The sequence below is a fragment of the Laetiporus sulphureus genome (genome assembly GCF_001632365.1).
Source record: "Laetiporus sulphureus 93-53 unplaced genomic scaffold LAESUscaffold_45, whole genome shotgun sequence".
In the NCBI taxonomy this organism is placed as follows: domain Eukaryota; kingdom Fungi; phylum Basidiomycota; class Agaricomycetes; order Polyporales; family Laetiporaceae; genus Laetiporus; species Laetiporus sulphureus.
Window position 1 is genome coordinate 186,757 of NW_024468554.1, and position 15,304 is coordinate 202,060.

At 53.9% G+C, this 15,304-nt stretch overlaps 5 protein-coding genes across 5 annotated transcripts; 4 read left to right on the top strand and 1 right to left on the bottom strand.

Moving 5' to 3' along the window:
- Nucleotides 1–631: 631 nt before the first annotated feature.
- LAESUDRAFT_661073 (uncharacterized protein) lies at nucleotides 632–1,831 on the top strand (the record flags this gene model as incomplete). The annotated part of the gene is made up of 1 exon (XM_040904907.1): nucleotides 632–1,831. One exon carries the CDS (start codon nucleotides 632–634, stop codon nucleotides 1,829–1,831), a length of 1,200 nt encoding a protein of 399 aa, XP_040760565.1.
- A 1,280-nt stretch (nucleotides 1,832–3,111) lies between these two features.
- Nucleotides 3,112–6,153, top strand: LAESUDRAFT_391494 (UPF0187-domain-containing protein). Its single transcript, XM_040902285.1, has 11 exons — nucleotides 3,112–3,453; nucleotides 3,505–4,504; nucleotides 4,609–4,692; nucleotides 4,846–4,900; nucleotides 5,114–5,195; nucleotides 5,248–5,296; nucleotides 5,377–5,433; nucleotides 5,504–5,549; nucleotides 5,605–5,613; nucleotides 5,686–5,705; nucleotides 5,765–6,153. Exons 1-11 carry the CDS (start codon nucleotides 3,251–3,253, stop codon nucleotides 5,978–5,980), a joined length of 1,821 nt encoding a protein of 606 aa, XP_040760566.1. The 5' UTR covers nucleotides 3,112–3,250; the 3' UTR covers nucleotides 5,981–6,153.
- Nucleotides 6,154–7,524: 1,371 nt separating this feature from the next.
- LAESUDRAFT_738522 (mannose-6-phosphate isomerase) lies at nucleotides 7,525–8,977 on the top strand (the record flags this gene model as incomplete). Its single annotated transcript, XM_040910908.1, has 4 exons — nucleotides 7,525–7,665; nucleotides 7,721–7,982; nucleotides 8,049–8,504; nucleotides 8,556–8,977. 4 exons carry the CDS (start codon nucleotides 7,525–7,527, stop codon nucleotides 8,975–8,977), a joined length of 1,281 nt encoding a protein of 426 aa, XP_040760567.1.
- A 2,462-nt stretch (nucleotides 8,978–11,439) lies between these two features.
- Nucleotides 11,440–13,417, top strand: LAESUDRAFT_729797 (uncharacterized protein; the record flags this gene model as incomplete). The annotated part of the gene is made up of 14 exons (XM_040909713.1): nucleotides 11,440–11,513; nucleotides 11,562–11,594; nucleotides 11,663–11,682; nucleotides 11,737–11,751; nucleotides 11,800–11,838; nucleotides 11,894–11,922; nucleotides 11,981–11,994; nucleotides 12,059–12,087; nucleotides 12,160–12,163; nucleotides 12,247–12,306; nucleotides 12,364–12,495; nucleotides 12,543–12,762; nucleotides 12,817–12,865; nucleotides 12,916–13,417. Coding segments are annotated over 14 exons (985 nt in total), but the record flags the coding sequence as incomplete, so codon positions are not given.
- Nucleotides 13,418–13,457: 40 nt separating this feature from the next.
- LAESUDRAFT_729798 (triose phosphate isomerase) lies at nucleotides 13,458–15,172 on the bottom strand. Its single transcript, XM_040909714.1, has 6 exons — nucleotides 14,945–15,172; nucleotides 14,768–14,891; nucleotides 14,261–14,304; nucleotides 14,007–14,205; nucleotides 13,761–13,948; nucleotides 13,458–13,708 (listed from the first exon to the last, which is right to left on the bottom strand). The coding sequence occupies exons 1-6, from the start codon at nucleotides 15,054–15,056 to the stop codon at nucleotides 13,620–13,622; spliced, it is 756 nt and encodes a 251-aa protein (XP_040760569.1). The 5' UTR covers nucleotides 15,057–15,172; the 3' UTR covers nucleotides 13,458–13,619.
- Nucleotides 15,173–15,304: the final 132 nt, after the last annotated feature.

Below are 15,304 nucleotides of genomic sequence, written 5' to 3' on the forward strand. Positions count from 1 at the left end.
ACGAACAATCTACCGCTGCCAGCGGCCGTTCGTGAGTTCTTTTTTGAACTACTTTTGCGGACTGCTTCGGTGGAACCTTGTGGTTCTGCAATCTGTCGCATTCCCCGCGACCAGGCCTATGATGGCGCTGGCTATAGTATCAGCCCTGCCAGAAGGAAGCCAGTCCACTGTGATTGAATCAATACGACACCTCACTCTATTGTCCAGCTCTTTGGGCTCCCTCCGTCATGCCTCTGTGGTGTCAGCTTCCATCAACATACTGAGGAGGCACACATCGCCACGTCCACATCCTCGTGGCTGAAGCAGGGACGATCGCCTGAACAGGCAGGTGGCAGGTCCGTGCACAGCGATGAAACAGGGTTCTCGCAAGTCTTCCGAGGATAAGTCGTACTCGGATTCCCATGCACGCTGCGCGCACGCAGCGCATGCGACTTCTGAACAGAGCAGGCAGGCCGTGGAGGCCGACTGAGCGATATCTCGGTTCTCGTGATAGGCCCGCCGGATGTGGCGCTGCTTTAGCGTTCAAGTTCAGCTTGAACATGGCGAGCATATAAGGCATAGACGGTGCGTGTCTGGCCCCTCCAGAACAACTCACTTAATTCCTCAGCGATACAACCTTTCGACGAAGATCATGCAGCAAGTAGACGTCTCTTCTATCATCTCCATCGAGGACGTCGATAGCTTCATCGATAGGAATTCCGGTGACTCGTGGACGACTACCCAGTTCAAGCTGAATCCATTCGAGACGCGCTTCTGGGGGGAGTCTGTCGCTCACCGACGGCTCCTCCTACTCAAGAGCCTGTATCGGGCGCACCCGGCAGTCGACAAGCAGTTCAAGGAGCGTCGCACCCTGCACATGCTGCAGGCCACCAGCCAGCCTTCGCCTGTGCACCTGTACGCATTCGAGAAGCTGTTCTCCCAGATCAACCGTGAGCTGGGAGGCTGCTTTGGCGGTGGACAGGTGAAACGGTTCCTGGACCTCGGTTGTTCGCCCGGCGGGTTCTCGACCTGGCTGCTCAAATCCAACGGCTATGCGGGCGTACAAGGTGTCGGCGTCACTTTGCCTGACGACGAAGCACGTTTTCCATTGCAGATCGATCCTATGCTCAGTGCGACGGCATTGTCCTATCGCGTCCTGTTCGGGGACGTTATGAAGCTCAGCATGGAGGCGATTATGGAGGGGACGGACCCTATTGTTCCTCTAGGCGAGACCGCGTCGGGCGCCTTGATTGACGCCGCGCAGTATGATCTAATCATCGGCAACGCGTTCCCGACCCTCCGGGGGCCCACGCGCTGGTGGCTCCGCGTCCAGCTCGTACTCTCACAGATTCTCATCATGATCACTAACGTCGCCCAGGGAGGCTCGTGCATCGTGACGGTCAACACGAAGCCGTTCCTCTGGGTGGTCGATGCCATCGGGCTCCTCCAGAAGATGTTCGATACGATCACGCCTTTCAAGGGAACGCTGCACGCCTCTAGGACGGTGGGATACCTCATCTGCAGAGGCTTCCGAGCCACTCCAGAGGAGGTAGACTACTACGCCGGGAGGGTCCGCGTCGTGCTGCGACAGTTGGATGCGGTGGCCGACGAGTCCCGCGCTCATGAGGAAAAGTCGCCTGTGGAAGACTCATCGGACGATGATGGCGAGCAGCTGCCTCAGTCCTTCCTCCCTGAGGCATTGCCGCTGTTGACGGGCGAGAGCGCCGCCGAGATCTTCGACGCTCAGCATCGCCTCGTGTTGGACCTGTTTGAGCCCATGTGGAAGGCGCAGTTTGACGCCATTCACCGAGATTTCGAGAGATTACTCTCAGGTGAGATGGTCCCGCGCTGATATGGTCTATATTGACAACGATGGTTTAGGTCAGAGCCGCTCTGAGCCTAGGGGGTTCATTCGTCGCGATATGAGCATGCCCTTGAAGCTCTCTACCTCGCTTGACCAAAATGCTCATTCTCTGCGTTCCCCTGCCTCCCCCACTGCACAGCCGTGGAGGCCGAAGCGTCACAGCACGACGTCGGGAGTGTCGCTGAATGAGAACGGCCTGCCACCGTGGGCCGGAAACGATGACAAGTCCTATGTGGTGAAGAATACTCGCGATGCGGGCTTTGATAGTCTTTTTGGGCGCAAGCGCAGCCAGACCAGCGCGGCCGACAGCAACGGCTGGTGGAGGGCCAAGTGATCGGTGCGAATATTATCCTGTATTTGTACATGACAACGTACTAGTAGCGTTCTTCGTATGCGTCGACTGTAACATTGGAGCTCCTGATTGACCTTGTCTTGTAAAGTAGTTTGTGCTCGCATCGCCGGTTCTTTGAATGCCATGTACGACAAAACATTCGTCGCGTGTCACAGTGCTAGGTTTGCGCATAGTCGATGAGCGCTTGAAAGCTCAAATGTCTAACCGCGGTATCATTTGTTGTGATCTGACTCGGTCATGTTGCTCATCGCTGACATATCTGGTTAGGATCGCGTTGTACCGCCTAGGCCTTTGCGCAAGAGGGGCTGACTGAGCGTGGTGATGCTCTAGGTAACCATCAGCGCGATCTGTGATAGAAACCGGGCAAGCTGTGCGAGACTCTCAAGAAGGGGAGACCAAAGTTGAACAACACCATGGTTGCTCAATGCTGTACTTTCTGCAGATCCGCCATCAAAACAGATCAACGAGCGGTCAAGTATCGGAGGCCAGCTTTGATTTGATACCCGCCAAGAACGCGCCGTCCCCAGGAATCAGATCGCGACGCAGCTTTGGCCAACCCTTGGCAAGCGGGGAACGAATCGGAGAAGCAAGATCCCCGCAGACGCGGCCACGTGTATTTGTTCTGAGCTTGTCGGAGGTTCCGGCAGACATGCCGCGCCACAAGCGCGACGGAAGGACCTCGAGTATCGCTGCACCTGGTAACTGTGGTGATGTGCCTATCCTGGGTTGATTTGCTACAGGAAATCTCGAATGATATATATCCTATTCACGAAAGCGTATATATATTTTTTTGAACTGCCACACCGTGAGTTCACGACCTCCGGGCAAGCAGCAAGGAACAGTGTTCGAGGTCCTCAGGGGGTCCTGTGGCGCGATGATCGCTTGCGTTTCGCGTGTTTCTGTGTTTAAACGGTAAGCGCTAGCAGCTGCGTTTCCAAGCACAACTTGATTGCGATGGGGCGTGAAAAGGACCGGATTATCCGCCAACAGTCCTCGTCTTCCTTCTCTTTCTCCCCCTTTTCCTCTTTCTTTGACCATTCCTTGCGGTCGCCGAAATGGAGTCGTCGATGTCGCACGCGGTCGACCCGTTTGCCCACACCCAAAGCGAGTTCTTCTGCTCTCTCGCGAATGCCATTTCGGCGACCGCACTCATCCGTTGCTGGCCTCTCCTCGTGTTCTTCTCCGCCTGGGCGACCATGATCTCAGTCGTGAGCGTTACCGTGCGGGACCTAGGTATCCAGAGCACCTTGCTCACTGTGTATGTGACATTGCATTTGGTGCATTTGCTCGCGTGCTGACTTGTTCGCAGCATTGGTACCGTCCTCGGTTTCGTCATCTCCTACCGCACGACGTCTTCCTTTGAACGCTACAATGAAGGTCGCCGCCTCTGGTCCCAGATCGTCCTCGCGTCTCGCACCTTCACCCGCACGGTCTGGTTCCACGTGCCTGACGTGATGCCCCCAGACGCGACCAGCCCTGTTCCCCCGCCGGTGGATCAACGCAAACTGCGAACTCTGATCGAGAAAAAGACAGTCATCAATCTCGTCGAGGGCTTCGCCGTTGCTGTCAAGCACTACTTGCGCGGCGAGGAGGGCGTGTACTACGAGGACTTGTTCCACCTCGTCAAGTTTCTTCCCAGCTACGCACTCCCACCTGGTATACCGAGCGCACTCTCCTTGGCTGGAATACCTGCAGAAGCGGAGGGTGGCGACGAAGATAAAGATGATGCTGACGAGAAACACGCGGACTCTGTGCCGGGCATGCGCTCGTTCACGAGTCTCCACTCAGCGGTGTCTCAGACTGTCCTTCCGCTCCCGGTGACGTCTCCCACTCAGCCTTCTCGGCGCTCTCACGGGAGGCATAGGAGTGCAAGCGCGCGTGGTACCGCGAAGGTCTCTTTCGACCAGCGCACCGTCAACACCGTGGTCAACACCGGTCACCACCGCGCCGAATCAGCCGAGACCGTTCGCCAAAAGACGTCGATTCCATCTCTTTCCGCGCAGGGCCACGAAACGAACTTTTCGGTTGCCAGCCTCGCTCCGCCCTCAATGGACAGGCTGGCTGTGAAGCAGGACTTGGACGTTCCAGCTGACAATGGGGACGGCAAGGCGTTCTTCTCGACGGACAAGCTGTCGCAGTTCTCGAAGCAGGCGAAGGGCAAGGCGTCGATGGATACTACAGCAGTACTCGCGACTGATGGAGAAGGCTTCTTGCTCCCTGCGTATATACCGCCGAAGTACCATCTTCTGGATCTCTTTCCCCTCAGTTTGTTCGTGCACTGGTTGGCTGGACGTGGCAAGGATGTGAAGGTGTGTCTCATCATTTCTTGAACATATTTGTCCCACGCTGGCCTCCTTTACATCTCGACTTCATAATGTACCGAGGATCGAGCTGAACGTATGTGTGCCAACAGGGTAAGACTGCCGCTCGCATCCGTGCGAAGCTCCGCAACAAGACCGTTACACACAACTTGCCACTCGAGATTTCGTTCTATCTCGTATGTGACCTATATTTTGGTCGGTGCTGATGGGCTGACCTCAGTCATCTGGCTGTCCTGCTCACAAACTACTCCAATCGCGCGCATTTCCATTCGCTGTTTCCTCAAATGATGTTCATTCGCTTCTACACGGTGATCATCGTGTGACTGTAGAGCTCGTACACCGCAGCCCTCCAGTCGAGGAAGGTCGTCGACCCGCCAACATCTAGTAGGTACCTTTATATGACTCATACTATATTGCTGAGCTCTCATCTGTCAACACCATCGTATCCGCCATCCGTTGCTCATGTAACGTCTCGGCATCTTGACCATCTCATCTGAAACATCATCACGATCGTGATCGTACTCGGCATGCACGACGGAACCCTGATTCGGTCGACATCCTATTGTTCCTGCATCGACGTCAATGCGCCACCATCAGCTGCCCTCATGAACGCGCTCAACCAGCTCGTGGACGCGCTAACGGGTTTGGAGCGCATCCTGACAACGCCCATTCCGTTCTCGTGCGTTCACTTCGATTCTTCTGTTAGGAACCGTGGCCTCACGCGCATATAGGTACCGGGTGCACCTCTGGACCGTCACTGTGCTGTACAATCTGCTCTTGGTACGTGATGAGCTCTTGTCACCACGAGCCTTGGAGATGTAGAGGCGATGCTGATGCGATGAATGCTGTGAATTGTGCAGCCATTCCAAATATGGAATACGCTTGGCTGGCTAACGATCCCTGCGACCACCTTGCTGGTACGTGGCGTTCCTGTGCATCACCGCGGAGGAGGGCAGTCCGCGTGCTGACGATGGGTAATACCAACAGAGCTTCATCTTCTTCGGGTTCCTGGTGGCCGGTGAGGAGATTGAGAGTAAGTGTCCTTATGTCTTCGTCATGAGAAACAGTATACTTACAGTTTCTCCCAGATCCGTTCGGTTAGTCAACTTACGTTGCTCCTTTTACCAATGTCTATCTAATTGAGGTTTTACTTGTACATGTGTATATAGGATACGACAAGAACGATCTCGTACGTCTCATCTCACATGTCTCAACTGACAATTGCCGTTGACTAAGTAGTGACTCCAGAATCTCGACCACTTCACGCACAGCATCATCCGAAACGAACTGCGTGCCCTTACAGCATTACCAGTGCCGGACCCGTCCGTATGGGCGTTCTCACAATTCAATGACCAGATCCTGGGCTCTGGCGGTAGTGTCAACAAGGCAAACCGTGCAACTCCGGACGAGTGGATGAACAGAGGATATGCGCGGATGGTCGGCGCTCTGTACGAGGCCGTCTGAAACCGAGACTTACCAACGCATGTGGAGTCTGGAGGGATTTAGATGGAGGCGTGGTTAGAAGCAAGCGTTAAAGCGTGCCGATCGTTTTCCAAGCTCGATCCGTCCAAAAGCTGCGCAGATGCGTGCGAGCAGCAAGCAATCTTGGTCCACTCTCGGACATCGGATTTGTGCATAGAACATTTCTCTCTTCGGCTGTTTAAGGCCGCACGCGCAAGTTGGGACGGACTCGGAGACTCGGACGGTCGTGCATGGTACATATGGTATAATATCTGTTCATACGGGCATCCAGTGGCTGGGCGTCGTCAACGGGCTTGATCCACCAGCCTTCTTGGCTCCCTCTCCTCTATGTTTGTAATCATTCGTCTCGTCGGTTGGATTCCGGTTTTGTTCCACTACTGTACGTTCACGGTTGTCTGATACTCTACACTTAGATACGACACGCGCTTTACGACTTCGCTCACGTACTCCTCCTCAGCACGGACACTTTTGGGCCGTTTGTTCTGTTGCGTATGCATTTTCGTGCATAGTCACGGTCCCTTCCGTACTCGTTATGCCTGGCATGTTCCACCCTCGTTTGTGGTGCCCGTATTTATTCCCAGTACCGCTACGTAGCTGGATACTGTGTTACCTCGTAGCTGATAGACATTGCTTGTGAGTTGGTGAATGCCCGTAGGGACGTCCTGAGCGGTGATGCATGATGCCTACGTGTTCGTAATGGAACTTCAATGCATGCTTGATAGCACAAACCCCACTGGCAAGTTGTTTTTATATATGGATCGTTTGGGCAGTGCGATGAAGTCTATGGACACCGACTCAAGGATGAGAAGGTAATACCAAGAGAGGGTGTAGTATCTGCTTGGGTGCAAGGTTACATGTTTTAATTAATGATGTTATGCGCATTTGGGAATGTCCGCTGAGAAGCGGCAGCCATTTAGTAGCCTAACTAACCATAAACTGTTGACACTGTCAGAGGATCAATGGCCGCTCGATACCTGGTGGCTGGGAGGTCGAGGTCGTGGGAATCCCACTATCCGCGATGCTCTATCCCACTATCGAGTAATTCAGGTACGAATCCCAGATATCAACACTGAACTCGTCGTTAGTCGCGCTGTATATCGCCTGTCGTCGCTCCCGCGGAAAAGGCGATTTAATAGGCCTGCCTAGGGGAGACAAGATCGGACTCCTTACCATCATCCATCCACGGGCCCGGGTGCATCTTTCTCGCACTTGCTTTGTGACTTTTCCCTACATTGGATTTCATTCTCGAGCAGCGCATTATCCGATTGAGTTGTTCTCCAAAAGTTGAACATTCATACACCATCCCGCACTCGACATATCGTTCAGCTCTGTCCTCTGACTGAATATCAAGCTCAGCATAGATCTTCACGTAGGTCATCTCCGAATCCGATGCCGACCTAACGTGCCTCAGATCCGAGATCGTACCGAGTCCTCTCCGCCGTCCTGATCAACGCGGTTATATAGATCTCCACCCGTCTCTCTGCCCCCACGACCGTCGGCACACAACCGTCCTCATACCCATCACGATGGCGCAAGTCTTCAAGATCATACCAGCGACGCAGAAATACGATTGGGGGAAGATTGGGCTTTCTTCGAAGGTAGCGCAGTATGCTGCAGCTGCGAAGGTGCCTGGCTTTGAGCTGGATGAGAAAGCCCCATATGCAGAGGTGTGTACACAGACCGCTGTTTCGTAACATCGCCGTAGCTCACCAAGCCACTAAGCTATGGATGGGCACACATCACACCGCTCCGTCGCTACTACTCTCATCGGGCTCACGTACGACTCTCGCGGAATACCTTGCAGCCCATCCTGAACTGATGGGCAGCAGAGTGATTGAGCGCTTTCGCGAGGCCGGGGCAGCGGAGGGCAATCTGCCCTTCCTCTTCAAGGTGCTCGCGATCCAGAAAGCGTTGAGCATCCAGACGCATCCGGACAAGAAGATGGCGGAGGAGCTGCACCGGACACGGCCTGATGTGTACAAAGGCGAGCTCGCTGTACCGCTACCTTCGCCTACCTGACACTGGTAATAACGCCACTTCCACGTTACAGATGCAAATCACAAGCCAGAGATGGCCATCGCGCTCACTCCGTTCACTGCTCTCTGCGGCTTCCTCCCGCTTTCCCAGATCGAGGTCTACCTTTCCTCCACACCTGAGCTCGCGGCGCTCATCCCACCCACCACCGCCTCCAACTTCCGCTCCATCGCATCCTCCACTGATGCCGCAAGCCCTACAGTCAAGATTGCGCTCAAGGATCTCTTCTCTGCGGTCATGACGGCCGATGAGCCAACGTTCAAAGCGCAGCTTGAACGGCTAGTACAGCGGTACGAGAGCGGCGGGGAGACGGAAGCAGAGAAGGGGGTGAAGGAGCTCGTGCTGAGATTGTACGGCCAGTTTCCAGGGGATATCGGAGTGTTCTGCGCGTTCTTGCTCAATTACGTGAAGATGAGCCCAGGGGACGCCATCTTCCTCGCTGCGGGTGAGCCGCACGCGTATGTCTCAGGAGGTACGTCGAGACACAATGCGATCTAACGAATTACCCTGACGCTCATGCCAGATATTATGGAATGCATGGCAACCTCGGACAATGTCATTCGCGCCGGCCTCACGCCCAAGCTGCGGGATGTGCCCAACCTCGTCGCTGGGCTGACCTATCGAGCGGGCGATCCTGGCAGGCACCTAGTTCGTCCCGTACGCTTCGATTCCGCCGCGCACACGCGGCTTTACGACCCGCCCATCTCTGAGTTCAGTGTGCTGCATGTGGAACTGCCTGGGAACGAGACAGAGGTGCATCCGGGCATAGAGGGCCCGAGCATCGCGATCGTCACGGAGGGCAGAGGCGCGATAGAGTGGGCCGGTGGGGAGCGGATGGAGGTGAGGGAGGGCGAGGTGGTGTTTGTCGGGGCGGGCGCTGAGGTGCGGTGGGTGGCAGGCCCGGAGGGGTTGGCGGTGTATCGGGCGTTCGTGGAGGCGGCATGAACGTGGACGTGAGTGATACTCAAAATGCAGGAGACGTGTATGACTACAGCATGATTAGGCAGACATGAAGAAGTGGATCGGATGTATCAAATAGGCTTAGCTATGTAGAGTAAACGGAACAAAGACCTATGTAGGACATTTATACATGTAAGAGGCCCTTTGAACTTTGATAGCCGGAAGACCTTCACACCGAACGTCAAGGGGTGGCTACTGCCGTAAGAAATGTTACGTTCGCGAGGCACTTATACCGCATTAGACCCGACCAGGGCACGTATCTCGGCACCTTGTTCAGCACCTTGTTCAGCAGGCAGCCCCCGAGCGGCAAAACGGTGCAATTGACGTCAATATGGATGCAGAAGGGACCTCCCACCGGAACTGACACGCTTGCTCCTCCGATTCTATTTGTGTCTGTCGATGAGCTTTCTGAGTCATTTAACATGTTCTGCATGCTGATGTCGATACACCCAGACATCTGTGACACTGGTTTTTGAGATGAATTCAGTTTGATATTTTAAATTCATTGTCACAAAAGGGGATTTTACCGCCAGATTTTGACGACATATTGTCCAGTCAAAAGCGGGCGCATGTCTGGGGTGACAGTGGCTCCGAGAACCACGATAAATCTTTAAGGTGAGCTATACCGAACTGTGGCCTTCAACACGTTCCTTGATGCAGGACTAGGACTGGCACACACAGACCTGCACTCTGTAGGCGTTATCTTGTCCTGGCCTATCCTGACATAGCAGTGGCTAGTGAAGAATCCCGTGGATATTAGCCTCACGTCAACAATAGCCGCGACAGCCGTTCGCCTTCTTTTGGCACCGGTAACGAGCACTTGAGTTGATCCGCACACGACGTTCGAGCGCTTCCGTTGCAAGTAAGCACAGGTACCAGAAGACAGCACATGCACCGTGCAATCGGGACGTCCCAAGTCCATAGGCCTTGGCTTAGAAATGATAACCGCATACCAAACGAGAGAGGGGGTAGATGGGGATGGGATGGTGCTATCACGCGAGTCCACTGGATGCCTTCGCTTGGTAAGGGCTTGGGTCTGATTGATCGCTTGCCCGTGCGATGTACGCAGGGCAGAATGGATTTATTACATTACTGAATGACGTGTTTCAATCCTAAGATGTTCTTCAAAGAAAAAAACTTTCCATGATATAAGAATTGAATAGGCTTTGGCAGGTCACATGCTGGAGCTTTTTTTGTATACGATTTACATCGCGCTTGCTGCAACAGCGACAGATAGCGGCCTGTAATCAGTACGTAAGATTTGGGTGTAATGCAGAGGACGGAGAGGGCGTGTACGGAGGCAGACTAGACGGAAGTAACGGTGTGACAGGGTGACCGTGGCAGGCAAGGAGAAAATGAAACGGCTTGCCTGGGGTCAATTCACGTGCTGTGGCCAAAGCGGCATGCGCCGCGGGGCACTGTCTTTGAGTTTTCATTTGGAGAGACTGTAATGGGACCAGCTTCGGTATCACCGAGAACATTGCTTTCATGTTCTGCCATCCACAGTGTCTCCGGTCTGAAGGTGGCCGTGGGGTTCGGAAGTCGGCGTTGCATTCTCTCCGGGGTGAGGTCTCAATACAATGAGATGCTTCGGGCTCTTCGTGATCCTTGTTTGGATCTGGTACGCTCAGAAGTGCTTCTTGCCTCGAAGAGGCTGCAGAGCCTCCGGCTGTACGATTTCCGCTGGCATATTGAAGGGTTTCAGATTTTCGTGCATGCGCGTAGCTTCCGTCAATTCGTCCTTCAGGTGCTCTGCTGCTGGTCATGCATTACGAGAACTCTACGCACGCAAATCAAAGAAGATCTGACTTAGTCTCGGAACCACTGGCAGTATCGCGCACAGTCGAGCTGCTCGGACAGGTGAGTTCGCGTTACAGATTACTAATGGAGACTATCCTTATTCTTTATCCGCTTAAGCTTCTGTTGAGCTGTTACGCGGTTCCACGTTCTTCCATGATACAGCCTACAATCTTCCCAGATACGACGCTTCCGTATCAGGTTCTCCATGCAGGCCTTAGTGGTTTATGTCATGATATATGAACGGACTTGCGGCCTTTCTGCGCTATTGCTTCTGCAGCAATCCCTCAACATAGTTTTACAGTCAACAGAGGCTGTTTCCGGCGGTGGGACGTGACAACGGGATGTAGAATGCGACGATGGAATTCTGCTCTGGGCTGATCTTGCACGGACTCGCCAAGATCCAGGCACGATGCATCTAGCAGACACGCCAACCATCTCCAATGCGGTGGCTGTGGGCGTCTGTCGAACCCTAACTGCAATTTGCTGGATACTTCCGCTCCGGTCCCACATGACATGACAGTCGCTGGGCGGCTTGTGGATGTATAAGAACGGCGGCTCATCGATTTTCAACCTTCTTCCCTTTATGACGCCCATGGGAGGTATTCCTTGACATTCGCAGTACGACTTTTCTGCTCGGACATACTCCCCATGGCTCCGGAGACAGAGGTCAACGTCCTGAGCGCATTTCGCTCGGACGTCCAGACAATACGTTATTCAGAGCGTACGTCATTGACTGTGCTTGAAGCGGTCCTGCTCATTAGGATTGCAGTGGCGTCCAGTTCCATCATAATCTTCGACCATTGTGGGTGTCCTTATTCACGTTTCCTCTGCAATTCGCGATAGTTGACATTCAACTCGTGCGACCTCCAGTGCTCACGTTGGATCAAGAGGTAAGAGCAGAATCTCAAGGTATCGTGCCAACCACTGATATACTCGATGCAAAGTACGACTTGATTTGGGTACGTTGCTGAGAAACGGCTTTGCATCAAGACATTGACTGTATACAGAGTTCGCCATGGTCTATAGGGAAATGCCTGTTTCTCTTTGTGAGCCGCAGCATGTGCGATAAACCATCGGGCAGACTGAATAAGCGCTTCGCAGAATCGTTATTACACGCTCATTACCATGATGTACGTGCAGCGGAATTGAAGTGCACGCACATCGTCATTGCTGATTCCATGCTCATAGTTTCAATAACTACGGCAAGTCCGGTCCAGAATCCAGATCGTACATTTTCTCCATGATAACAATGTCACCGCTGTGCAGCCCTCTTCAGTCCGAATATCTCAGATTACGTGAGTGGAAGTTATACTGTAATGTGCCAAATGATTGACAGAGTTCGCAGTTGTAGGTTGCTTTCGCACATTTTCTGAGGTCGGTCGCGCTTACATGATCGCCTCAGCTGTAAATTCCCCTTCAGACGTTCTAAGCTTCGCTTACTAAAACAGAAACAGGTCTTCATTGGTATAGGTGGCAGGGTTGGACAGGAGTAATATCATTCGTGGTAGCTGAACGTAGGCACCCAGATGGCCGTGGCCGCATTGCTCAGCTCACATACCGGATTTTTCTAGTCATTCTCCAGCTTCGCCTCTACGCCTTATACTTCCTGGACAAGAGAATCCTCGTTTTCATGGCTACCACTTCATTGATCGCCGCTGCAGCCTCCGCCGCCGTCATGGGCTCCGTGCTATCCAAGATCAAAGGTGACGATCAGTGGAGTCTGATCGATCTATACTGACGATCGCCACAGCTACTGCCCATATGTTCCCAGACCACCCATTCTGCGTTGCGACGGGGATATCCAACCATTTCTACGCGTTCTGGATACCGATGCTAGTATCGGAGAGCGTGCTCTGCGGGCTTGCGCTCGCGCGGTTCGCACAGACGCATCGCAGGGGATCAACGCTGTTCCAGACCGGCAAGCGGCTCGTCGAGAGCCTGATCCGCGACTCAGTGTTTTACTTCGTCGTGTGAGTGCCCTCGTCAATTTCATTCTTAATCCTTACTGATGCTGGCCATGGCAGGATGTTCGCAACGTATCTTGCCAACGCCATCGTCTTCATTGTCGGAAACGTGCGTAGCAATGCCTCTCGGAGATGCGTTTTTGCTGACGTGCAACGCAGGCGACAGAGGTCGAGATACCGGTCGGGTTCTCCGTCGCGTTGTCCTGCGTGCTGGGCAACCGCCTCTGCCTAAATGTCCGCGGCATGATACGCAGGGAGCAGTCGGTACCGTCATCCGAGTACGAGGACGAATACGAGGACCAGTCGTGGCTCCCGGAGGAGATGCAGGAAACCCCGGTCTACAGTATCGAGGCGGGTTCGCACTTGTCCGATGTCGAGCTCAGGGAGCTCCGGGCGATACGCCCAGATCAAGCAGCAACAGTATGAAAGCCCAGACTGTACTCTTATTCATCAATTATGGGTTGGCACGTTGCTGCGCGAGAACTCGCGCTGATATTTTTCATTGTGCGGAGTGGTAAAGAACACGCCCTCGTCTGCAATCAGAACAAGGGTGGCTTCGACGAAGGACATCCCTCGAATGTTTCTATAGGGTGAGGCCGTGGCAGAGCCCAGACTCGTCTCCCTCGCGCAAGAGCAAAAGCCTCCGCACAATACATACCTCACTAAACCTCATCGAGCATCACAGCCCGATGCTACCCCGATGTCGGATCTCGCGAGCGAGGATTCAATAAGAACGATCAGACCGGGCGATATAATTGATTCTCTTCTTTTCACCATTACCTGCTCTGTTCGTAATCCGCGTCTATCGTACAAACTTCCCCCAATGCAGTTCGGTATCTCTCGCATGCCCATGGCAGCCGTGCTCACGCCTTCTTCGCATTGATGATGTCGACAAACTCGGGCTTCAGCGAGGCGCCACCCACGAGGAAGCCGTCGACGTCTGGCTGAGTCCCTGTGAACGGACGTCAGTAGTAGAACCCGCGCGTTGCAAAGAAGCGGCGCACCGAGCTCCTTGCAGTTTACTGCAGTGACACTGCCGCCGTAGATGATGCGCGTGATCTCGGCGACAGCGGGCGAGACGGCGCTCGCAAGGAACTTCCGTATGCCGGCGTGCGCCTCCTGCGCCTGGGCAGAGGTGGCCACCTTGCCCGTGCCGATGGCCCAGACGGGTTCGTATGCAATAACGATTTTGCTAAACGTGCAATGACGGAGCTATAGGAAAATTTGCTGGATGCTGTGAGAAAACATACCTCCAGTCGGCCTCCTTGAGCGCTGCAACGACCGGCTTGAGCTGATCCTGCACGACCTGCGCCGTCTTGTCTGCTTCGCGCTCCTGGAGCGTCTCGCCGACGCAGAGAATCACAGAAAGACCCGCGTCGAGGGCAGCGCGCGTCTTCTGCGCAACAAAGTCGGAGGTTTCATGGAACAATGTGCGGCGCTCGGAGTGGCCTGCGTTGAGGGTCAGGATCTGTTTCGGATGTCCCGCGTGAGATAGGATACGTACCAAGGATCACGTATGGAATACCAGCGTCGACGAGTTGAGCAGGGCTGTAAAATAGAACAGACTATTAGGGCGGGCTCCTTCGGAGGACATTGCAAGCTACAGCCGCGAACCGGTGATGTCACGATGGTCACAGCCTCCAAAGCCAAGAGCGATAGTGAATGCATGGCCACCGGGGGTGATAGCCTTATGACCTGAAACTATGCAGCGAAAGCTCTAAATTGCCAGCGCAGTGCAGCTGCTCATAATGTGAGATGTCGATGCTCACGTCTTGCTATGCACAAGACATAGTTGGCAGAAAACGAGGGGTATTGTGCTCTCCGCAAAAGCTATGCATGAAGTCAAACAATTCGGCCTTCGTGACAATCGTATCCATCGAAGACACGTTGAATGCGATACCTATTTTCTCGTTAGAGCAGCAGATCCAGATGATCAGAGCGATCGCCGCAACTTAAAGGCAGATGTGCACCACGACAGCAAAAGGCACAACTTGCATGACCCACGGCTTACCTGATCTCTCCTGTGAAGGCTCCAGATGGCTTCAAGTAGCAGTTCTGTGCCGATACTTTGATCTCCTTGCGCAGGCTGTCCTTCAGCGAAAGTAAATAGATCGCCGGCGGAGCAATCACAACCTCTAACATGAAATAACGTTTGCTCATTGCCTCCATCTGAGCCTGAGTCACTCACCGACTGCCGGGTCAACGGTAGCCTCGTTTAATGTCTTGACAAGAGAACGCTTCGCTTCGAGCGTAGCGGGGTTCATTTTGAAGTTTCCACCGACGAAGAATTGGCGAGGCATGTTGACGATCTAAGAATGAGGATGAGGAGCGTGATAGATTTCGAGACGTTGGACTGTGCTGCTTGCGGTGAGTCGAGGAGAGTGACGGTGATCAACGAGTGCGGGGCGAGACGTTTGGATGCAATGGGCCGGTCCGGCTGGACTTCTATCCCCGCATCTTATCTTATCTCCCGTAGACAGTTTAGTCCAATCTAATCTCATCTAACCCTCTCAATTCTTGTGGCCGCGGTCACCCTTAGACGGTCCGG